At 45.3% G+C, this 24,165-nt stretch overlaps 1 protein-coding gene across 27 annotated transcripts in view; it reads right to left on the reverse strand.

Moving 5' to 3' along the window:
* The window catches only part of Ank3 (ankyrin 3), a 571,679-nt gene that overhangs the window by 85,531 nt on the left and 461,983 nt on the right, over positions 1–24,165 (reverse strand). For 12 of the 27 annotated variants that reach the window (XM_060369399.1, XM_060369391.1, XM_060369387.1 and 9 more), the window contains 3 exons: positions 21,864–21,936; positions 21,629–21,691; positions 6,606–6,659 (listed from right to left, as the gene is read on the reverse strand). In XM_060369399.1, coding sequence (XP_060225382.1) covers positions 6,606–6,659; positions 21,629–21,691; positions 21,864–21,936 — 190 coding nt within the window. Of the gene's footprint in view, positions 1–882; positions 1,581–6,605; positions 6,660–21,628; positions 21,692–21,863; positions 21,937–24,165 lie in introns of those variants that run through there. The other 15 variants (XM_060369393.1, XM_060369392.1, XM_060369394.1 and 12 more) reach the window with 4 other exon arrangements.

A 24,165-nucleotide genomic window follows, 5' to 3' on the forward strand; every position in this document is an offset into this window, starting at 1 on the left:
CCGCTGAGTTACCTCACTAACCTAGGAGAGAGGTTGTCGTTGTTGTTTAAACCGGTTTCCTCTGAGGATTTCGGGTTGGGGCATCTCCGCTCTGAGTCCTGTGAGTTAATGGCGGGAGCTGTAGCCGCTCGACCGGGAGACTCGGGGGCACGTTGGTTTTGAACTGTTTCTAAACCTCTCGGCTTAACAAACCAGCTCAGCTCTCCCCACTGCTTGAAGTCTACGGGGAAAGCGACTCTGCCTTCCCCAGGCGTGAGCTAGGGGCTCCTGCAGCCAGAAATGGGGACCACAGGAACTCCATTCTCACCATCCACACCAAGAGTTAATGCATGTAAAATGCTCTTACGAGCTCCGTACGCCTAGTGAGCTCACACGGAAAACCACATTCCAAGAGCGACGGGGCAGGCTTTTCAATGTCTTTTGCCCTCTGGGGTATTTCCCATCCCTCCCAAAGTACAGCACAGGCGGCGGAAAGTTGCCTCCACATAGGCAAACCCCCGGTCTCTTTTCAAAATTATTTTTCTTCCTTTTGTAGATACAAGCTGGTTGGCCCGGAGAGATTGCAAACGTGCCCATGCTAGGTTTACTCAAAGGTAAGCTACCCATGGCCAGGCTCCTCCATTCAGTCCCGCTTACACTTTCCATTCATTTCAACTCTTGAAACCACAGGAGCTCAACTTTTTAGCAACCAATCAGATCTTGAAATACACTGGCAACTTGTGTGTGTGTGTGTGTGTGTGTGTGTGTTTCTTTTGCAAATGTAAGAACTAAACAGATCATCTTTCCACTAAGCATATACACACCAGGAAAGGGTATTTGCATAATTCTCCCGTCAGAAACAAAACCAGCACACGCCAAGCAGGAATCAAAGAAAGATCTTACTGTGCGGCAAAGCCATTTCCAACACGCTGGGTTGAAGAGCACTTTCCTGAGGCTTCCAGGAATTCCTTACGCGGGGGTTTAGAGCAAGCCGTCCACACCAGCCCCAATCCACACCAGCCCGAGCAAACCCTTCCCTAGTCAGATCTGTCTCCGCCAGGGTTGCAGCATCTCCAAGCCGTCGCAGGCCACTGAGCAACTGCGCATCTTTCCTCACTCTTTAGACTCCGCAGATTAAAAAAAAAAAAAAAATCTCAGACCCGAAACGTTCAAAAAACTTCAAGTGGCAACACTTCATAGCGACGGACATCCTTGGGTTCATTCCGCAGACATCCTTTCAAAGTCCCCTCTGATTGGATTAAGGACGCTCTGGCGAGCCTCTGGCAGGACCCAATAGTGACATAAATGCAAACCCAGGAGTTATTTGTATGTAAATATGAGGACTGCCGGGGGTGTAGACTTTCAGTAACTTGATACCAGGGCCGGCCAGAGTAGCTGGGACCCCCTCGCAAACCGGGGGAGCCCAGGGCACTTCACGTAACTGGGAGACTTGGAGACGGCTCTTCTCAAATCATGTGTGAAGAAACAGCCAAGCCAGGTAGAGGAAAAACAAACACGGGGAGGAAACAAAGAATGGGCCGGAGCCGGAGTGGCTGGGAGCTGCAGGCAAACTTTCAACTTTGTTCTCGGCTGGGAACACCGGGAGCCTCTGTTATTTATGGTCCCTGTCAGGTGGAAGGCGGGCCAGGAAAGGAGGGAGGGCCTGCCCTTGGGTGGAGGTTGGGAAACCGTGGGGCCCGGGAAGCAGCTGTGACACCGGAGTTCCCAGGGACGCCTCGGAGCAAACACGCACACACAGACCAACAGGGCGGCGCAGGCAGAGAGGAGAGAGAAAGCAGCAACTAGTAGTAGTCTCCAAATTCCTGAAGACACTGGAAGGGTTTACCGCTTCTCACACCTGAGAGGGGCCCAGGGGGATGGGGTGACAGTGGCCAGGAGGAGAAAAGTGGGCCCTGGAGGGGACTCTGCCACCTTCCTATTAAAACGTCTCTCCTCTGAAACGTGGGGGCTGTCTCCCTCCCATGGGAAGCCTCCTGTTTATGTGGGTGGGCAATGAGGAGATGGCCAGACCTCTCTGCAGGTTCCGCTGGAGAGGCCATTTCACTCACACCCCCTTACCTACACACCGGAATACCGCGGTAGTCAGTCTAGGAAGTTAAATTAGCTGTGCACAGCATGTCTTTTAAAGTTTGCTCTCTGAATTTATTTTTTGAGAATTTTATATGTGTGTACAATGCAATATCAATCATATCCATCCCCCTATTTCCAGCTCACAGCTTGGTATCTTTTTCTTTTTCTTTTTTTTTTTTTGCTTATCAGTGTAACTAAAAGGGTGAGCAGCCATCCAATGGGGCAAGAGCACCTTACCTGTGGCCACACCCCCAGAGAAGAATGACTCAAGCGGCTATCTCCAGCCAATACTTCCTCAGGGGCGGGGCCCCGTGAGCCCTCCCCCATCCATACATCCACCCTCTTGGCGCGTTACCTAAATACCGAGAGAGATTTGAATCTGGAGGGGGCAAGCTGGGGAGCAAAGCTGTCTCAGGATCATGAATGAGCGAGTGAATGTGACTCATCGAGGTTAAGACGATCTGTTTTAATCTGCTCAAAGCCTGGCTGCAGTCCACACAGGAGTAGGAGGGAAGCCATTTCCAGTGTAAATGGGAGCGGAAGCCAGGCCTCGGGGAGGGCAATGTCTGGACGCTAGGCTGAGTTCTCATATCTAAAAACCACAAGCCAGCCGGTTGAGTAAAGAGTTTTACTCAAGCTTGCTTCCCACAGGCCTGGGAGGTGGCGTGCCCGCCTCCCCGCCCCACGCCTTCCCCAGGACTGAGCTACTGTTCCACCCCGCCCTGCCCACCTGGAGGGCAGTTACTCCAGTCTCTGCAGTTTCTCAAGCTCTTAGGCTTTGAGCTGTGCAAGGTGTTAGGTCCTTTCCCACTAACTCCTTCCTCTCTCACTTTCTCCTCATCGTCTGGGACGGGCGTTGCTCCCCAGGGTGCCTCTCACTTGGCCTGCTGATAGATAGTGCGTGTTCAATCCCTACTGACAGTTTGGGGATTGATGACTGATAAAGAATGGACAGGCCATTTTGTATTTTTATTTTTCCAATCTGCATGCTACGGTGATTTAGTTTTCTTCTGGGATTAAGCTTGATGAAGGATGAAATGTGGTCCTTAGTCACTATAAGAGCACCAGAAACCCCTAGTCACTATAAGAGCACCAGAAACCCCGGGTAAGGTTAGGGTGGATACCCGTCAAAGATGAATCAAAATATGACCTGCACGACAGTAGGCAACTCCTCACGATTTAGCACAGTGCGAGCATTTCTTTTGAAATGTTGAACTTACAAATCAAAGTAAAAACTATTATTTTAGTTCAGTTGGTACAGTAGGCGTTCTGGGTTCAGATTCAAGCTCAGCAGTCACAAACACAGAACCGCTGAAATGTCATTCAACTGCCCTGAGTTAACAGTTTGAACCTTCACAAAAGGTGACCCTGTCCAGGACTTCCCTACAACTTCCTGTTAGGCTAACTAAAAGCAGGGGCAAGGTGAGGACTTTACCCTGCTGGCACTTTGGTTCTGTGACAGGTTCTTCCCCAGGGCCCAGATATCTATGACCATGAATGTATACAGTTACCATAAGGGCAAAATCAACAGGGTCAGCACGGGCGTTACATGTATATCATATGAATAAATGATTAAACAGTAACAACAAAATGAAACCTTCCACCTTTCCATGGAAAACCTTCTATCATTACCATCTAGCACAATGCACTGTTATATTGAAGATGGAGTGCGGCGACCTATATTAAGTGATATAGTCATATCCTCTAATCCTCTTTATAATAAAATAAGACTGGCTAGCATCAGCTGCTTACCAGGTTCAGTTATTGACGAGCCAGCAAAGGTAATGGATGATACTCTTAGTTTAATATTTATATATTGTTATTAATATTTATATGTTACAAAAAAACTAAGCATTTCTGACACGGAAGCTCTGTTGCAACACCAAGTGTTATATAGCTCTATATAAAACACCAAGGATCCTAAGTTTTCACTTCCCAGGAAGTGCCTGGGTCCACGCACTTGACTGACAGCTTGATAGTGGCAGAAAGCTAGGACTGATGGCTGGACAGTCATGTTATAAATAGGCTTGACTATGTTTTGGCAGGGAAGCTGTTTGTCTCTCCCGTTGCCCTCCCTACCCAGTCTGCAGTGAACTCTGCGGCCCTCTGTCCAGGTCCATCTGTAGCGCTCTTACTTGAGTCTGGTTGGCTGAGTTTTGAATAGTAAAATCCAGGGAAAGTGGTTTTCCAGGGTCTCTAGGTTTGAGAGGAAGAAACCCTACAGGTTCACAATAAGACTCTTGGAAATGCTTGTCTGTCCCTGGCCAGTCTGATGTTAGAAATGTGACTAACATTAAGCCCTCATCGTATAATGAAGCTTGAGGTTTATGTAGAGTGAGGCAGAGGTTGTGGGGGGAGGAAGAGAAGGGAAGAGAGGGGAAGAGAAAGGAAGATGTGCTCATACACACACAGAGAGAAGGAGTGGGGGGGGAATGACAAGGACAAAGAAGGGGAGAGAGACAGAGAAGGACAGAGAGGAAAGGAAAGAAAGCAGTGCTTGCCAGTTCTCTGCTGTTCCAGGCATCCTAGCTGAAGAATGACACAACCTTGCACAGCCGGTCATGTGACTCTTGCTTCAGCTGCTTTCTGATGCTATCTCATGAAAGACAGCAAGAACAATCCCCGAGTTCAGTTGGCCCACAGAATGATGGAAGTCATGCGTTAAGACACTGAGTGCAAAGATAGGTTGTTATTCTGTAATAGGTGACCGAGATGGAAACAAGAAACAAGGTCCAGAGGTCACATGCTGGCCAGCTCCTCAATATCTCAGCAGTGTCCACAGGATGAGTACAGATAAGGACCTCAAGAGAGTGAGGTGGCTGATAGCATCAGGTAGGCCTCCATCATGTACTACCTACAGACTTTATGCCTTCCAAGCCTTGACATATGGACGCCACTGTTCTTACTACAAATCCATTTCTGTCAGTAATCCTCCTGCTCCCAGGGGATGTTTTTAACACAACACCAGCCTCAAGCAACCATAACCCCCAGTAACCACACCAAGTAATAAAAAAATACCACTGGTGGCATTTCCCTTCGATCCCCAGCCATCAGCCCCCCTCTCACTTTGCCTGAATGGAGAGTAGATTCCTTGTGTTATAGAGGACCACACATAGAATTGTAAACATTGTCTACCTGGAAAACGAGACAGAGCAGCTTCAGAAACAAAGGAGAGAAAGAAGACAAACGTGTCAAATGATGTTCAGGGCTGTGGAGGAACAAACAGGGGCATCTTTATCGCCTTGCGTTTTGACTCTGGTCCATGCTTTACCTAACCAACATCCTAACTTCCCCATGCTCTCAGCCAATCTTCCTACACTGCTGGAAGAAACAGTTCTTGACCTAGCAGAACGCATTTCTTGCCCTAGGCTTGATCTCTCCTCTCCCTCCCTGCTCCTCTCCTATATCTTCCCTCCCCTCCTTTCCTCTTCTCTCTTCTTTTTTCTTTCCTCCCCCTCTCCCCTCCCCTACCTTCCCTTCACGTCTAAGTTTCTTGTAATCTTTTCTACCTGAAGCTCACCGCCACAAAACCCATTTGTTGCTTTTCAAGGGACTGGATTTCTTTTTCTAGCTGCTTAGAGACCCAAGTCCTGGAGGAACTCGCTCAAAATAGCTAAACCAAGCTATAGTTAGACATTCTGCTCAGAAGGGCTTAATTCTTGCCTTTCGAAATGCAGAATCCACCCCCCTCCGTCCCCTACCCCCCGCCGCCACCAAAACATTGCTTTTTGTTACATTAAAAGGTGAAACAATACAAAACCCCTCCAAGGAAATAATAGCCCCAAAGCCTCCAAATGACAGGAGATTGAAAGCAGTCAGATGAGAAATCAAGAGGGGTGTAATTTGCATCGCCCACTGATTAACCAGGAGCTGACTGCTCTACCCACAGGCACCAGGCAGTCAACCTTAAACAGCGTCAGTGGGCTACAGAGCTTTAAAAATATGCTTTTTTGTTTTATTTTGTTTTTTGGTTTGTTTTTTTTTTTTTTGATCACAGCAAAGAGAGACAATGAAAACTGCAGAACAGTGAACCTTTTCACCATTATCAGTCTTCACCACAGGTCAGGAGGGTATGATTGGATCACTAGAATCAATACTTGTATTTATTGAGCATTTACTGTGTTCTGGGCTCTGGGCTTGGTGCTTTTATGCATTATCATTTAACTCTCTCCTCGCGCTATCTTTGCTTCAGGATCGAAGAAACCAGTTTGCAACAATGGCATGAGTCATCTTAGACCACTGAGGATTTGAGAAAGGTGGGGTAGCAAAGGCTGGAGGTGACGCTGGAGGGGCCCTCATTCTGACTCCTCCAGTGTAATGTGGAAACTCAAAGTCCACTGAGCAAGTTCTGCTGACAATGGTGATGAGCAAAAAAGCTTCCTGAAGGCAGTGGGCATCTGCTTTCTTGCCTACGCAGTTCCCAGAACATTGCCCAGCACAGTATAGGTACTCAATAAATCTGGAATGATTGACAGATCAGCGATAGCCTCTGAAGAGTGAACTACAGTACCAGAGTGCAGGGGGAGGAGACTTACTTTTCACCAAAAACTCCTGTACTTTGGGAATTTTGAACCATGTGCATTTATCACCTATTCAAAAAGAAATGAATAAAATTCAGCAAAATGAAAGAGAACACAGGGACTGCAGATCAACCATATAGGCTAGTTGTTTCATCCACCACAAACCCACACGTGACATACACAGGCGGGCGTCAGGGTGGACATGTGGACCGGTGGACACCCAGCAAACATGGAGTGGAAGCTCCCTGCCTCACTGGCTTCTGTAAGAAGTGGGATACACAGAGAGAAGGAACAGGAAGAAGGAGACACATATGATCCACAATCATGAATATACCAACATCAGAAACAAGCTTCACTCAAGCGCAGCCCGTCTTACTGTCTGGGACCACACTGAATGTCCAGGTGGCAGGGCCAACTCTTGTCCTGGAGGCACTCAGTCTCCAATAAAGAGGGTCATGGTGTGACCGTCACAGCACAGCTGTTTAGTACGTCCATCTGAAGGGCTGAATGTTTATATCATGTGTACTTCATTTAACCCCTAACCCTTTTTAATAAAAGACTTGGGTTTTGTTTGTTTGTTTGTTTTCCGAGGGAGGGTTTCTCTGTGGCTATCCTAGAACTATCTTTGTAGACCAGGCTGGCCTCGAACTCACAGAGATCTGCCTGCCTCTGCCTTCCAAGTGCTGGGATTCAAGGTGTGTGCCACCATGCCCAGCGACTTGTTTTTATTTATGTGTGCCAGCCATTGTATGTCACATGTGTGAGGGTAACTTTGGAGTCCAGAAGACAGCTCTGTAGATAAGGGTGGGTGTAAGCCATATGTTGTGAGCGGTAGGAACTAAATTCAGGTCCTGTGGAAGAGCAGGAAGCATTCTTAACCATGGAGCCATCTCTCTAGCCACCACCCCTTTCTCTTTTACAGGTGACATATAAATACCTTGGTTTACCTACTAAAACTCTCCTGTCAAGTCATGGGCAGAGTCTGGGCTGGAATATACAGTCCTTAATACCATGTCACAACGACAGAAGGTAAACGAGAGAACTGCAGATGACCCACAGGTACTCAAAGGAAAGTGACTGAGAGATTTGCCAGGGCTGAACACAGAGCATATGCTTGAAGCTGGCAGTGGGGAGGATGATGAGGCTTGGGAGTTGGCCGCAACTGGGCAGAGAGCTCAGCATAGTTGGGCAAGTATGGAAATGTCCTGATGAAAGCTACAGGCAGTCAGGCAGGAAAACACTGATTGAGCCATCCTTGAGAATCCTTGGAATTGGATTTGCAGACCACATCCATCCAGCGGTGAGTGCAAACAGTTATTTTGTTGAGATTTGTTTTTGTTTTAAACCGAAACGTCACAGCTCCACAGCCACCCTCATCCATCCTGCTCTCTTGGACCAATTCTAACCCTGGGGCAGAAGCAGGACAGATGCTGCTGAAGCCATCTGGTAAGAGGAAGAACTACCATACAATGCGAAGTTACTCAGTGTGACTGTGTTCTACCACTCATTTCTGTCTTTACAGCAACTACATGAGATGTTATTAAGCTCTTATGCATAAGATCTGTTGGCCAGTGAGGTGGCTCAGAGGGTAAATATACTTGCCACCAAGCCTGAAAACCTGAGTTCCAACTTCCCACATGGTGCGAAGACAGAACTTTCTGCAAATTGTCCTCTGATATTCACACTTGCGCATGAATATACACACACACACACACACCACAATATGCACATAACACACACAACACACACATACGTATTTTTTTAAAGAGTAACAAGAAACAAGATCTATTATATGCTTTTTGCTGAAGATTCAAATAAGGGGTATAAAATATACTATTTTTAAACATATTTTTCATCAAATCAAACTTTATCTAATGGTTTATGATCTCATCTAACTTTCAGAGAAGGCATTTCAGCCGAGGGCTTGGGATGCTTTTTAGTTGGTGGAGTGCTACCTGAGTATACACAAAACCCTGGGGTCCACCCCCATCTCCCTGCACCAAAATATCTGGATGTCATGGCACAAGGCTGTAATTCTAGCACTCAGTAGGTGAAGGCAGGAGGTTCAGAAGTTCCAAGTCTTCCTTAACTATATGGTGAGTTCAAAACTGGCCTGAGGGGGCTGGAGAGTTGGCTCAGCAGTTAAGAGCACTGGCTGCTCTTCCAGAGGACCTGGGTTTGATTCGTAGCACCTACATGGCAGCTCACAACCATCCACAAACTCCAGTTCTAGGGGTTTCAACGCCCCCTTCTGGCTTCCCTGGATACCAGGCACGTATGTAAACAAGACATACATGCAGGAAAAACACCCATATACATAAACTAAAAATAAATATATCTTAAAAACAAACAAACAAAAAAAAAAAAAACTGGCCTTGGTAACGTAAAACTCTGTCTCAATATATAAAAAAGTGAGTAATGAATTTACAGCCTAGAAAATTCAAACAGTAGACACTCAGATAACGCTTCCCTTTATCTTCTGTTACTTTCCTTCTTAATAATCAAGAAAGTAAGCGTTAGAAGGAAGCCTGGTGTGGTGCTGCGGGCCTTTCTCATGAGCACTCAGAGCCAGCAGTGGGCAGATCTCTGTAAAGTCAACATTAGCCTGGTCTATAGAGTGCCAGACCAGCCAAATAGGCACAGTGAGAGCTTGTTTCAAATCCAACCAAGCAAGCAGAGAAACAAACCCAACCCAAACAAACGAGAGCATAGGAAGGGGAAGATAAGAAAGACAGATCCGGATTGCTCTTCAGGTTGAAGCTAGAGACGCCCCCACCATCACCACTCATACAAGGTCATTGTGTTCAGGGAGGAGATAGACGAGCAGAGGTGGGGGGAGACGGGGGTGGGGTGGGGTGGGGATTTGTTCTTGCAGCTTTAAGTGGTTGGTGTCTGTGTGTTCCAGGCCCTTCTGGAGGGCAGCACCAGCACACACACTAACTGAGGACAAGAGCAGAGGCACAGCTAGAGGCAGAAGGTGCAGTGCCTGAGTATCTCTCCCCCGTTTCTCCACCTGCCCCTTTTACTGCAGATGAGCAAATGGTAGGGACTTTCCTTGAACCTTAGTCTGTGAGACTACACAGTAGAATGCAGTACTTTGCCTCTCTCAGAACAGGGGACAACTATTGCCTAAATGAGTGGCCAAGCAGGTGGTTTTAAAGCCTGCAGAACTGTGCCATCATCAGGGGTTCACAGACCCTTGGAGAGAGGACCACCTGCTGCACTCTGCTTTTCCCCTAGATCTCAGCGCTGGAAGCTTCCCAGATGGAGCAGTGAGACTGATCTTCCTTGGGTTAATAAACAAACCCACCCCAAACCAGGGTGGGGTGCAGGGGGAGGATTTAAGTGTCTCTCCTACAGAGAGCTGGAAAGAGGCAGGCACTGTCATTTGGCTTAAGATTCTGGCTTTATAGGCTGACAGGGAGGAAGAATGGGGTATGACTGGCCAAGTTCACACACCCCTGGAACAATAAACTGCCATTACCTCATGGAACAAATGATTCGGTTCAGGTGATTTTTTTTTTTTTCTTTTTAAAGAATACGAAATCAATTCCATTTGCTTTTAAAAATTCTGTTCCTTGTAGCTGGGGTGTATTTCTTTTTTAAAAACCATTCAGCAGTCCCCTGCTCCCTAATCCTGGCTGCAGCATTGTCTAAAGTCTGCAAGCATGACTCAGCGCTGGAAGCTTCCCAGATGGAGCAGTGAGACTGATCTTCCTTGGGTTAATAAACAAACCCACCCCAAACCAGGGTGGGGTGCAGGGGGAGGATTTAAGTGTCTCTCCTACAGAGAGCTGGAAAGAGGCAGGCACTGTCTTTTCTTCGTGGTTTCAAAGCTTAAACTTGCTGGAGAAATTCCCCTTGGTTACCTCAGTTAGGACTAGATGTCACGCTGAGTTGGAATAGGGATGGAAGAGAGTACGAGGCCGCTTCCCCGTTCCCATTACGTCAAATCTGTGCCACTGGTAGAGATGACTAGACAATGAATTAGCTGCCAGCTACAAACTCACCCTGTAGAATCAGGATAGAATGCTGGCTACCACCTGCTAAATTCCAATGCAGCAGCAGGCCAACTTGTTCTCTCTCTGTGTATTCTTATATGTAAAGACGTGCGTGTGGCACATAAGATAGGTGCTGCTATCATTCCTCAGATGCCGCCCACCTTTTCTTTTCTTTTCTTTTCTTTTCTTTTCTTTTCTTTTCTTTTCTTTTCTTTTCTTTTCTTTTCTCTTTTCTTTTCTTTTCTTTTCTCTTTTCTTTTCTTTTCTTTTCTTTTCTTTTCTTTTCTCCTTCCTTCCTTCCTTCCTTCCTTCCTTCCTTCCTTCCTTCCTTTCTTTCTTTCTTTCTCTCTTTTTCTTTTTTTAAAATGTGGCTTCAAACACAGGTCCTCTTTAAGTGAGCCATCTCTCCAGTCTTGTCTGTGCATTCTTTCTTAGCTATTCATTCTACATCAAACCCACTCCAGCCTTCCTTTACCTTCATCTCGGTTCTTCGTTATCCGGGTGCATAAAGACTGTGCGTAGAACATGGGAACTCACTGCCAGGTAAGGGCGTTCCGGGCATAATGCCTACAAGGTGCCCACTGTGTGGCCAAACCTGTGATCTCTTCTTGACCCTAAACTGTCACCATGAAACAAGGTGATAAACACTCATCTGTGGGATTGTTTCTAGCTTGCTCCCTCCAAGGTATACACATACAAGGCTACACCACAAGGGGCCTCTTCTCAATCTTATTGTTTGTCTTGGGTTTTTGTTTGTTTGTTTGTTTGTTGTGAGACAGAGTTTTTCTGCATAGCCCTGGCTGTCCTGTACTTACTTTGTAGACTAGGCTGGCTTCAGACTCACAGAGATCGGCCCGCCTCCTCCCCCTGAGTACTGGGATTAAAGGAGTGAGCCACAACAGGCCTTTTCCCACTCTTACCAAAGGCCAACCCGGAGAAGTCAGAGTACTCATGCTATCAGCAACTTCACTAACTTCTGGTTTCTCTCACTATTCCTTGCTCCCAGATGCTCACCAGTCTACCCTCCCCTCGCCCATTCATTCATGCTGTTCCCCGGTTCAGCATCGACTTCTCTGCAGTAATGATGCTAACAGTGGGAGGAGAGGCTAAAATAGGGCAGCTTGGGCCCTACTACTGCATGGGTCATCAGGTCAGGGTGCTCAGGTGGACAAGCAGGGACAGAAGAAAAGAAACTGGAGGAGGAAATGAGTCTCCAAAGTTACAGTTTATTCGGGCCGGTAATTAACTGTCTGCAGCGCAGAGCACACGAAGCTTCAGGCCGTCAATCCATCAGACAGCTCATGGGTGACCCCCCCCCACACACCTCATTCCACTTCAGCTTTACAGGGGGAAAGGCACTGTGTGTCTCTCCTCTCCTACATGACAGCTCTGTGCTCAGTTCGGCATCTCTCTCCTGCGTGTCATGGGTGGGCGTGGCTGCTGTTGAGTTTGCTCCTTATTACTTGTGTTCATCTGATTTGTATACTCTCCTTTCTTCACTCTCCCACCCCAACCCTGCCATCTCTCTTGTTTTTTTTTTTTTTTTGAAACAGCATTTCTGTGTGCAGCCCTGTCTGGAACTCACTCTGTAAACTAGTCTGGCCTCGGACTCACAGAGATCCACTTGCCTCTGAAGCTGCTTTTCTAGATTCTTCCCTCCATCCCTTACCACACCCTCACACTCTCTAATGTTCATCTTCCTCTTCTAAGTCAGTATGTGTAGAATTGTCTAGAACTAAGTTTCTGTCCGTGCCCTGTCCTGAGGCCCTTACCTAGGCCAGGGTCTGGCATTACCAGCCTGCTGCCACTTCTGTGAATGGGAACTCTCAGCACAGTTGAATGTAATTTGGGGACTCAGAATATCTGTGTCCTCTTCCTGCCTTTCTACCTCCCCCATAACCTGTGCTTGTTCAAATTCTATTTACTCTTTGACATGCTTTTCAAGGTACTTTGGAGGCTGCTAGAAATCTCTCCAGTTTCCCTACCAACCTGACGATCTCCTCTTCTATGATGCCTCAGAGAGTATGAAGTCTCACCAAGAGACCTAAATTCAAATGCCAGCTTCCCGGACAGTGTGAAACCTCAGAAATGCCACACACCTTCTGAGCTTGATGCTTAAATTAAATTAAGACCCTTAACACTTTCGGGGCGGGCTTTAATTGTGACTAAATATAACTTGGAAGAGTAATAGTAATAAGAAAATAGCCCAAGGCATGGCAGTTGTGGCACATGTCTTTAATCCTAGCGCTTGGGAGGTAGAGGCAGGTAAAGCTCTGTGAGTTTGAGGCCATCCTGGTCTACAGATCGAGTTCTAGAACAGCCAGGGCTACACAGGAACTTTGTCTCAATAAAGATAAGAAAGGAAAAGAAAAGGAAAGGAAAGGAAAGGAAAGAAAAGAAAAGAAAAGAAAAGAAAAGAAAAGAAATCCTGAAGTTACCTTGAATTAAATACAACAAAGTCGGTAACTGACACTCAAAGAGATTTTACTACTTGTAAATTCTAGGCTAAGCCCTTCATTTGCAACCACACTTAAAACCTAAACGATCCATGCATTTAGGGGTTTCTAGCTATATTATTACATCAAAGCCACGTTAGAGGTCGCATGTAAAGGCTTTCGATGTCAGCCAGACTTGTGTGTGATTTTAATCAGAGTCCCTCGATCTGAACGGGGCCGGGACTGTGACACAGCTGGTCTGCCTTTAAGGCAGTAGATGCCTTTAATCACAGACAAGGACAGCTGGGATGGGGTTCCCAGGCTGCAACAGTGGCCAGCACAGGTCTATGCCTGTAGAGCAGGCTGTCCAGCCTGAAAGAAATAAACACAATGAATCACATGTTAGAAAATTACAGGCTGTGGATGAAATCTAGCCTCTTGCCTATTTCTGTAAATACTTTCTGAGTCGCACAGCCACACCTGGGGGGTGTGGGGAAAGTTTCTGTCTGTCTGTGGGCATGGAGGTAAATACAATGGAGCCCAGACAGCTGAACTCTGAAAATATTTATCACTGACCATTTACAGAACAGCTCTATCATACCCCTGAAGCAAATGACTGATAACACAAGACAAGAACCATGAAGGGCTCAAAAGAACACAACATGACGGGCAAGGCAAGTTGAGAGAGGCAGATCCGCAGACCTCGGTTAGAGACTGAGATGAGTTTAAGCACAAGGGAATGCTGGGAAGTTTGTGTCTGTTTGCATTTAAACTAATTTTGGGGATTTTTATCATGAGGTATAATACTGTACAGGTAGGTATATGAGACACGAAAGTGCATATCAACACACTGTTGCAAAATAAATGCCATTCAGGTGAAGAAATAGATCACTACCCTCTCCAGCCTCCATCCATACCCACCCCCAACCCCATCCTATGCCAGCCATCTTCCCTTGTCATGGCGACCACTTGCTTTAGAATAGCTTTTCCTTTTGCTGATTTCTTTTTTGGTTGATGTTTTGGCTTTTACTTCGAGATAGGGCTTTGCTCTGTAGCCCAGGCTGGCAAGAACTCAGGGGCTTCCTGCCTCTGCCTCCTGACTAGGATTACAGGTGTGTTAAGTCTGTATTGCCACATCCAGCACTTTCTTGCCTTTCTTATATTATTGTTATTATCTCACTATGTAATTTTACAATACTAGCTACTGTCAACCTCCCCTTTTTAATGAATTCTTCTGCCTTTGTATGACCTCCAACTCTACAGTTTTATACCCATAAATCTACACTCTACTGTGGCATATCCCTATGGATATCAAGAGGGTTTACAGAAGGTTTTCTCACTATAGCTTCAAGTTAGCAAGAACCCACATTGGCATCAACAGGAGAAGAGAGACCTTGACTGTGGTTATTAGAACTACTTTGTGGAGTGTTGCGCACACATGAAAATGAACAAACTACAGTTATCTGGCAACAGGTATGAAGGCAAAGCTATAGGACCAGGAGGGCCCAGCTGGGAAGTGGAAGAGTTGGTGCCCTTGGAGAGTCGTAAGAACTTCTCAGGAAGCTGGACGGACAGCTGAATCCGAGGGACAAGAGTAGAGATGACCAGCTACACAAGAGCCCCTGCTGAATCCCACCAGATTCCTGCCACTGGGAAGGCGACAGAAGAGAGGGGAAGACATGTTTGAGAGGCACCGTGGATGCAGACGTAGAGCTCAGGTGAGTTCCTGGGAGATTAGGTATGGTGAGAGAAGGGAGACGACGTTCAACTCAGAAGCTTCTCAGGGGTGATGGGGCTATTTGGCAGGTGGAGGAAGGGTACAAGAGAGGATGTTCTGGACGGGTACACTGAGGGTGTGACAGATTAATTACCCATGAGGGTCTGGGTGAATCTGCAGAGTTGCAAGAGCAGATAGTATAGGTAAAAAAATAAATCAATCAACAATTCTAGCTCTAAGACCGGATTGGGGGCTGGAGAGATGGCTCAGAGGTAAGGGCACTTGGCTGGCCTGGCACTGTGTAAGGCACAGGACCCAGCTTTGATTCCCAATACTCAGAGCAGGTAGCTCATAACTACCTGTCAATCCAGCTCCGGGAGATCAAAGCTCTGTTCTGGCCACTGTGGGCACATGCTCACACACTCATGTAGAACAAAACCAACTACATCTTTAAAAGAATGGAGAGGGGCAGCTGAGGCTGCTGTGCATACGCCCATTGCTCTGCTCTTCTGACTTCGGAAACAATGGGACCAGCTGCTTCAAGCTCCTGATGCCTTAGACTGGTGGACTAAGACCTGGGCCATCGAGATAAAGCAAACCCTTTCATCCCGAAGTTACTTTTTGTCAAAGTGGTTTTATCTTAGCAATGGAAATGAAGCGGAGGCTGGGTCTTTCCCGGCTAGCGTTTCAAAGTTATTATTTTGATCTCATGTCTGGGAGACAAAAGCAGCTAACAAACGTTTGATTGAAAGGAAAGCAGAGAAAGCCCGGGGAAAATGTGGAGTGACACTGCCCACGAGGTATTCCTAAAATGCTAAACTTTAGGGGAGGAACAGTTCCTGCTGGTCCTATCAACACTAGCACCACAGCCACCAAACCCTTGCTTCCGCTGCAGTTAGCTAATCTTCATGGCTTCCTTCCAGGCCCAGAAGGCCTCTCACATCATAGTTGTGTGTCTTCACTCTGATTACCAGAAAGGTTAGGCAAGCAAGGCCATTCCTGGTAGGCTGCGGAGAGCCAGCTTCACACCTCGCAGACCAGCCCTTCAAACTCCCCTCAATTTTGGATCACGCCAAGTCAAGTCATGTTTACTCTCTCCCGACGGAGACTGCTGGGGTAGGTTTACAAAAAAGTCCTTGCCCTGAGGACCAGAGACATGGCTCAGTGGGTGAAGGTGTGTGTTGCCGAGCCCCAGAACCTGAGTTCAATCCCTGATAGACGGAAAGAAAGAACTGACTTGCAAAAGTTGCCCTTTGACCTCCACACGCACACTTCCTTTCTCGCTGTTCACCTTATCGATTGCTGTAAGGTGGCCTTTTGAACTGCGAGCTCACCAGTATGGTTAGCGTAGCTGACCAGTTGACAAGGGAATCTCTTGTCACTGCCTTCTAAGCACTGGAAATTATGGGTGGGCCATCATACCTATTTGGCATATTATGTGGGCCCTGGAGATGTGAACTGGGCAGACCCTTAGGCTCAGGGGCAAGCAACTTAGCTGCTAAACCATCTCCCTAGTTCATATTATCACTGCTTTTTGAAGAATGTGATTTGCTCTTTTTTTCTTAAATGCAGTCCTGGTTTTTCGTGTATTTGTGCGTGGGGTTCACTCGTGTGTAGCTCTGAGGATGATATTAGGAGTCTTCTGGATGGATGACCACCTCAGTCGCTGAGGCAAGGTCTCTCAACAGAAATCAGAGGTCTTTGCCATGTCTAATATAGCTTGCCAGCTTGCCTAGGAGATGCATTGTCTCTGACTCCCTAGCCAAGGCTGGGATTACAGGGAGATGCTGTGTTCACCTGGCATTTATGAGGTGCTAAGGATTCAGAATCCAGCTGCTCATATTACGTGGCCAGCTCTATCTGGCTGAAGCTATTTCCTCATTACCATATGCTTTAAAAATGTAAATAACCCAGACTTTAGTTTGTTGAACAATTACAAGACAGGAATGAGCCAAGTGATTTCCTCATAGACCAAGGTACTGTTTCCTGGATTTTATTGCTTTATTACATCTTTTTGTTGCTGGGTTTTTTTTTTTTTTGTTGTTGTTGTTTGTTTGTTTGTTTGTTTTTGAGACAGGGTCTCTCTATATAGCTCTGACTATCCTGGAAGTCTATGTAGACCAGGCTGGCCTTGAATTTGACCTCACAGAGCCACCTGCGCCTTCCTCCCAAGTGCTGGAATTAGCTTTCTTTTTTATTTTAATCTCATCCCCTCTTGGTAACTGCTTCTACCACATTTGCACTTAGTTTTTAATCTTTTTTTTTTTTCCTTTTCTTTCAGTAGTTACTCTCTGCATTCAATCAAAATTCAAGCAAAGTCAGATTAGACTCTCCTTCCTTGCAGGGCTGTGGCCTCCTGACCTGGATCAGTTTCTCTGCACCCTGCTGTCTGGTTTCTATTTTGCATGGCTTGGTTCCATTCCCCATTGTGTGTCATCTATTGTTCTTTAAATGTCATTACGCTCATTAGCATTCTGCAAGCTAAAATAACATTTGCACTTTGTTTTCCAATTTATAAAAATATACACATTACAGGAATTTACAATTAAGGTTCAAGCTGAGCTACTGTGGGGCTCCAACCCAGCCTCATTCCACCCCCTATGATCACTCCACTCCCCATGACCATACCACACCTTGGACCTTGATCTTGACCTCCAGTTTTTTCTTTCCTTCCATCCCCTCTCTTGCTTCTCTCCATCCACCATCTCCCTCCTTCTCTCTTTCTCCCTTTCAGCCCTTCTCTTTTGCTTTTCTTCCTTGTTCCTGTATCTCTTCCTCATATCTTCTTTTCAGCTATAGACTCATTTGCAAAATATAAGAGTCTGAGCCGCAATAGAATAAAGCTGATGTTTAGTATGCACTTGAAGGGTCTGTGTATGCAGTGGATATAATGGGGGGGGGGGTAGGATGCAGGAGACTGCTGTGTTTCTGCAGCCCCTTTGGACCCTGCAGAGCTCATTCCCTGATATCTCCCAGTGCTACATAAGGCTGCCTTGGCTCCTGTTCAGCTAAGGTTCTGTCCATGCTTCCATCTTTGTTCTTGGTATCTCTGCTCCATTGTCCTCCTGGGACATTAAATGAGAGTACTGTTTAGGCTTCTTTTCCCTTCCTTCCTTCCTTCCTTCCTTCCTTCCTTCCTTCCTTCCTTCCTTCCTTCCTTCCTTCCTTCCTTTCTCTTTCTCTCTCTTTCTTTCTTTCTGAGGAATTCACCCAAACAGTAAACAAACATGTCTCACCTATAACTAATTTCTCAAAGAAGACCAAAAGAAGAGGAGGAAGAAGCAAAGTAGAAAATGGTGAAGAGAAAGGCGAGACTTCCTGATGTTAATCCTTTAATATCTAGTCTTCCTAATTTAGGCTTTATACCATTTCCCATATTACAAACTCATCCTTGTCTTTCTTGAGATAAGCTGCCAATATGTGTTGCTATAAATGGTGTTGTGAACTTTCAGCAGCCTAACCCAGGGCTCTCACAGTACCTTCTTCCCTCCTCTCCCCTCCCTTTCCCTCCTCTTCCCTTCTCTCTTCATGTAGACAGGGTGTAGTCTAACTCTGGGTTGTCCTGCCTCTATATTCTGAAACTATAGCACATAAGTGTCTGGCTCTTGCTAACTCAGGTACCCTCCTTGTGAATGTGATTCATTCACAACAAGCCTTCAGGTTCATGGAAATGAACACTTGCCACAGGCACAGAACTCACTCAAACTTTCAGCCCCATATCCAACTAAAGAGACAATTAAAGGTCTGGAGAGAATATCAGGTAAATGAGTCATACATCAAAGTTATCATTCAAGTTGGAGAGGACATTTTAGAATGAAAATTTTATAGCAATTGGTCTTAGGATAAATTTTGGTAATATACAACAAAAAAGACCATACGTTCTTGATTTGAAAAATGATGGTTGGCAGAGCTCAAGTTAGGAAAATTTAGGGACCATTGCTGACAGTAGTATTTATAGGAATCAACTTAGATGAGTATTATAACCACACACAACACAGCTAAATGGTTTCAGTTCTCTTTTATTTTGAAACAGGGTCCACTGTGTGTTTTGGCCCAGAACTCTGAGGCTCACTATGTAACTGTCCAGGCTGGCCTCAAACTCCCAGGGATTAAAGGCATATACGACTATACCCACTATACCCAGCTAATAGCTGAAGCATCAGTGACACATTTCTTTCCTTCCTTCCTTCCTTCCTTCCTTCCTTCCTTCCTTCCTTCCTTCCTTCCGTCTGTCTTTTTTGTTTATTTGAGACAGGGTTTCTCTGTGTAGCCCTGGATATCCTGGAACTCGATCTGTAGAACAGGCTGGCCTTGAACTCAGAGATCACTGCCTCCCTAGTGCTAGGATTAAAGGGGCATGCCCCCACACCTAGCTCACCTAGCACAACGGCACATTTTCGGTGCCTTTCATGGAGACAGCAACTGTACTGCCTTGCTATGTTGTTCTGGGTTGATCAGACTACAACCGCGGCCTCGTGCTCCGTTTCATACGCCTAAAGTCACGACAGACATGTGGGAGTAGAAATGGACACAGGAAAATGAGCAAGTCGAGGAGGAGGGCGGCAAGAGGAAGTGCCTGTGACAGGCCTGAATTGGAAACAAAGATGAAAAAGTACAAGAAAGACTTTCAAACGTCTGAGGGAAAGGTGATGATGCAGCAAGTGAAGGTGCCTGCTCCTGAGCTTGCTAACCTGACTTTGATTCCCCGGGTCCTACAAGGTACGAGGACAGAAATGATCACAGGTAGTCCTATGACCTCTGGACACCTGAGTGCTGGGATTAAAGGCTGTTGAGTTCAAGGACTTTTTAAAGAAGATTATTCAAACGGGAGAAGGCAATGTGAGACATTTGGGCAAAGAATGTCCTAGCAAAAAAAAAACTAGTTACAGGGGTATTCAAGTAAGCTAATCTTTAGGACTTTTTTTGGTATCTAATGCTACAACATTATGAAATCAAAATCCAGATGACTCCAGAAACCTAAGAACACACTCACAGAGAGAAAAACAGAAAATTTAAAGAAAGACACAGTGATAATTATAAGCTACTCTGAATTTCAAGTTTGCAAGTTCTCAGTTTTCTCTTGTCTTGAAACTATTTGATAACCGATCGACATAAACAAAACCATGATAAGGTCCATTCAAACCCGGCCTCTCACCAGGGTGGTGACCTTGGCTATTTTGTTAAAAGAGCAGATAACTTTCTGTCAATGGCTGTTATATTTCATTTCATGCTAATTTCACTTGGAAAGTGGGCTTTGAATCCTGTTTTGTTTGTGTACACCGGAAGCACATCACTTTTTTTTTTTTTTAAACCATGTGCACAGGAGAAGTTGCTCTGAAAGGTGACAAGAGAATGTGTTCTAATGGCATAGGATGGCAAGACACAGACCTCTCCTGAGGATATGACCAACATCCCGTGGGAGAGGAAGGAGAGGTAGACACTCAACTGCGGGAAAAGAGTGTGAAAATAAAAGCACTAAAGCCGCGAAGGACAGGCAGTGAAGTCTTGACACAACCCAGGGTTGCAGTTCCTGTGAGGAGCCATATAGCCACCAGCTTCTCTGTGTATTCTTCTAAGCCGCTGTGGGAGGTCACAAAGGTCACAGCCACTTGGTGCCAGGTAGGTTTCCCCATTACTTATGCTTCCAGGGAATTTGTGCAAACCAAAGAAGGAACAATAAACAAATAAGATCCGGGTAAGGCTGCCATAAGAAGGGAAAAGTACAGCATAAAAGGGTGGAGGAACAGTGAGGAAGAAATTTATTTTAGAGGGTAAACTGATTCGAGAAAGACAAGACTAAAGTCAAGGGCATGGTAGCGTACCCTTTTGTCCCAGCACTAGGAAGGCAGAGGCAGGTTGATCTTTTGAGTTCAAGGTCAGCCTGGTCTACATAAAGAGTTGTAGGACAGCCAAGGCGACATAGTGAGAGCCTGTCTCAAATTAAAAAACAAAAGCAAAAACCAAAAAGCAGAAAAGTAAATATGCAGGCTGGGCAGAAATATTGTACCCTGGAGGCAGAGGCAAGTGGATCTCTGAGTTTGAGGCCGGCCTGGTTTACAGAGCGAGTTCCAGGACAGCCAGGGCTACCCAGAGAAACCCTGTGTTAAAAAACAAAACAGGAGGAGGAGGAGGAAATGGAAACATACATACATTTAATATTTCATTATTTCAGTGAAGCTCCAAAATTTGCCATTCTTACAGTATTTATTCATTTATATGATGGTACTTTTCCAACAGACCTTTCAAACAAACATGTCATATGCACATGTATGTGTCTATATGTATGTACACACACATACACACATATATGTAAGTGAACGGCATGGTCAAGAGCATCATTCTTTTATTGAAGCAGAAAACGTTAGCTTTATTGAGCACATGAAATACAGCCTTACTCTCTCTCCTTTTCAAGCCGGTATTGAAAGTCTACAGTTTGAGAGTAGTTTTATTCAGGCTGAGTTCTCATGCTTAGTCCCAAGTCAATACTGCAGAATGTACTACAAACCAGGCATTTGCCCTAAGAGCTGTAAAGATGCCTTTTAAACCAAAGGACAAAAACAAAACAAAACAACTATAAACAGTAAGCTGCCCCTTTTTTAGATTCAGACATAAACAATAAAACTATCAGTTTTCTGCTCGATAGAAACAGTAGAGAGTAATCCTGATAATTAGTGACATGTTTTTCAACTTAAAGGTGGGAAATGGGCTCAAGAAGTGAAGTCTGAAAGAGGAGAGGACCCAGGAGAGAGCCTTTAAATGATCCCCAAATTAATTCTCAGAATTACAGGAGACGTTAGTAACTCGAGGAAGCGTTACTTTTCAGAGATAAGAAATGAGAGCTGAAGTTTGGGGTTAAGTCTCATCACAGGAGAGAGGTGTAAATACCTTCTTCCACATCTGAGATATACTCCCCATCACTGAGCTTTTCGGGGGCGCTGGCCTTACGAACTGCATGATTTAAGTGACAATACAAGTGCGTGAAAATACTCATTCCCAACAGCAAAACCCAAGGTTCAAACATTCCCCCCCGACCCCCATGCATTTGAAACAGACTTGCTTCAGGGAGCAATAGGTACACAGTCACTCCTCACTACGACGACCCCCTGGGACATCGTCATACCTTCGTCATCTGACATATCGAGGACTTCATTCATCGTTTCTGGAACATTCATTTTGTGCTTCTCTGTGATGGTCTAGGAACAAAGAAGGAGTTGCTTTAGTGCAAATGGATTTAGCATTTTTAAGGAGACCAGTCACTTCTTCCTGAATTGATTGACTTATATCCTACGGGACTTCAGAGTAGAGAACCTATAAGTTTTATACACAAGATTCTAATCCCATGGGCAGCATCGGCGTCCCAGAAATGCCCCTCAGAGGAGTACAAGGTAGAAGGCTTCCAGGGGCAAAGTGCAGCAGATGAGAGACTGTGGCCACTAACAAGGCTTTTCAGAGGAAAAGAGGAAAAACATCGCTGTGCTTATTCATGCCAGAAGAACCAAATATCATATCCCATCAGGGTCACAGAAGAAGACAGTGCAAAATAGCAGCCAGGAACTTGTCATTATCCCTTGCCTCTCGCTTCCTTCGTATTCCCCACTGCATGTCCATTCCGGGGACTGAAGTTGTGTAAGTTCTGCATGTTGTATAACTGTGTGCATTAAAAACATTTTAGAGGCAACACATTTGCAGGATCATTTTAGCTTCCAAATATCTTCATCTTTGGAAGTACAGTGTAGTACAGTGTCCTACAGGGCGAGTGCCTTCCCTGACTCTTGACGACGTTCTAACTCTAGAATCTACGTCCATTCAAAAGACAGAATCAGCATCGTTTAAGTTAAAAAGCGGAAAGCAGGGGCTGAAGAGATGGCCAGGTGGTTGAGAGAACTTCCTGCTCTGGCAGAAAAACCAGGTGAGGTTCCCAGCACCCAGATGACACCTCACAACACTCTCACTCCAGGTCCAGGGGATCAGAAGTTCTGACTGGCGCATAGATGTGCATTCAAACAAAGCACCTATACACACACAAAATAAAAATAAATAAATCTTGAAAAACAAAACAAAAACTGAAAAGCATCCAGAAGTTGAAACTAAGAAAGGCTATCAATTCAGTTACATATTGATAACTTTTTGGTAAATTATACTCCTATGCTCAATTGTTACATGGAAATAAAACTTTTTGTGTCTATAATGCTGAAATTGATTGCTTCTTCCTCTTCTGCTTCTTCTCCTCCTCCTTCTTTTGTTTGCTTGTTTGTTTTTCAAGTCAGGGTTTCTCTGTGCAGCCATGGCTGTCCTGGACTCACTTTGTAGACCAGGCTGGCCTTGAACTCACAGAGATCCTCCTGCCTCCCTGAGTGCTGGGATTACAGGTGTGAGCCACTGTGCCTGGCAATTGATCACTTCTTTAAGATGAACTTTCAATTAGTTTTACAGTCTCTAAAGTTGTACAAAAAATTCCCAGAAACCCTATACTAAGTCACTCATCATAATATATTAATACAGAACATTTGCCACAGTGCACCAATATTGATAGGTCATTATCGAAGTTTGTGTTACACTGGCATTAAAAAAATCAAAAAGATTTTGGTCCCACACAACACACATGTAGTTGCAATGGCTCTCTGGGCTTTCCTTGGTTGGCTGCTATGATTCTCAAAGTTTCTTTGGTGCCAAGGACCTCGAGAGTCTTTCCTTGTATCAGTCAGCTGTTTAAAGAGGCATTTGCCTCATATTTTCTTTTGTGATTAATCTGGAGAAGTAAGCAGCAAGGATGAAGCGCCCTTCCTTTTTCATCATTTAACATCATAACAAATGTGGCCCTTCATCTTCTGGCTGAGGCAGTGTTTTTCAGGTTTCTCCTCTGTAACCTTACTCTGTTCTTTTTTGCTTGGATACTGTTCTCATTTGTTTGTGTTTTGAAAGAAGATCATCATGTTCAGTGTATATTTGGGCTGTAGAGAATTTATGCTTGATGCTTTCTTGAGAGTGAAAGGTTTTCATCAGTTATTTGGAATCCTTTGCCAGGGGGATATTTTTTCACCTGCATTTCTCAGGATCAAACATGAGGCCTTGAGTACTTTTTGTAATTCTTTTCCCTCAGGTACCTGCACATTCTTTCCTGCACATTCACTTGCTAGCTTACACCAGTATGGGCTCAGAAATATTCGCTTCTTGCTTTGAACTGTGCTCTAATACTCTATTATGTAGTGTTGGTCAAAGTGTTCCAGCCTCGGTCATCATGAACTTTTGTCTATTGATTTGTGTGTGACACTCCCTCCTCCGTCCTTGTATTCACATATTTTATTTAACTTTGATAATGATGGCAGTACACTTCCTTGCTGTGCTGGTTAGTTTCTGTCAACTTGACACAAACTGAAGTCACCCGAAAGAGGGAGCCTCAACTGGAAAGTTCCCTCTCTCAG

The sequence above is a fragment of the Meriones unguiculatus genome, chromosome 16, assembly GCF_030254825.1.
Source record: "Meriones unguiculatus strain TT.TT164.6M chromosome 16, Bangor_MerUng_6.1, whole genome shotgun sequence".
NCBI lineage: Eukaryota > Metazoa > Chordata > Mammalia > Rodentia > Muridae > Meriones > Meriones unguiculatus.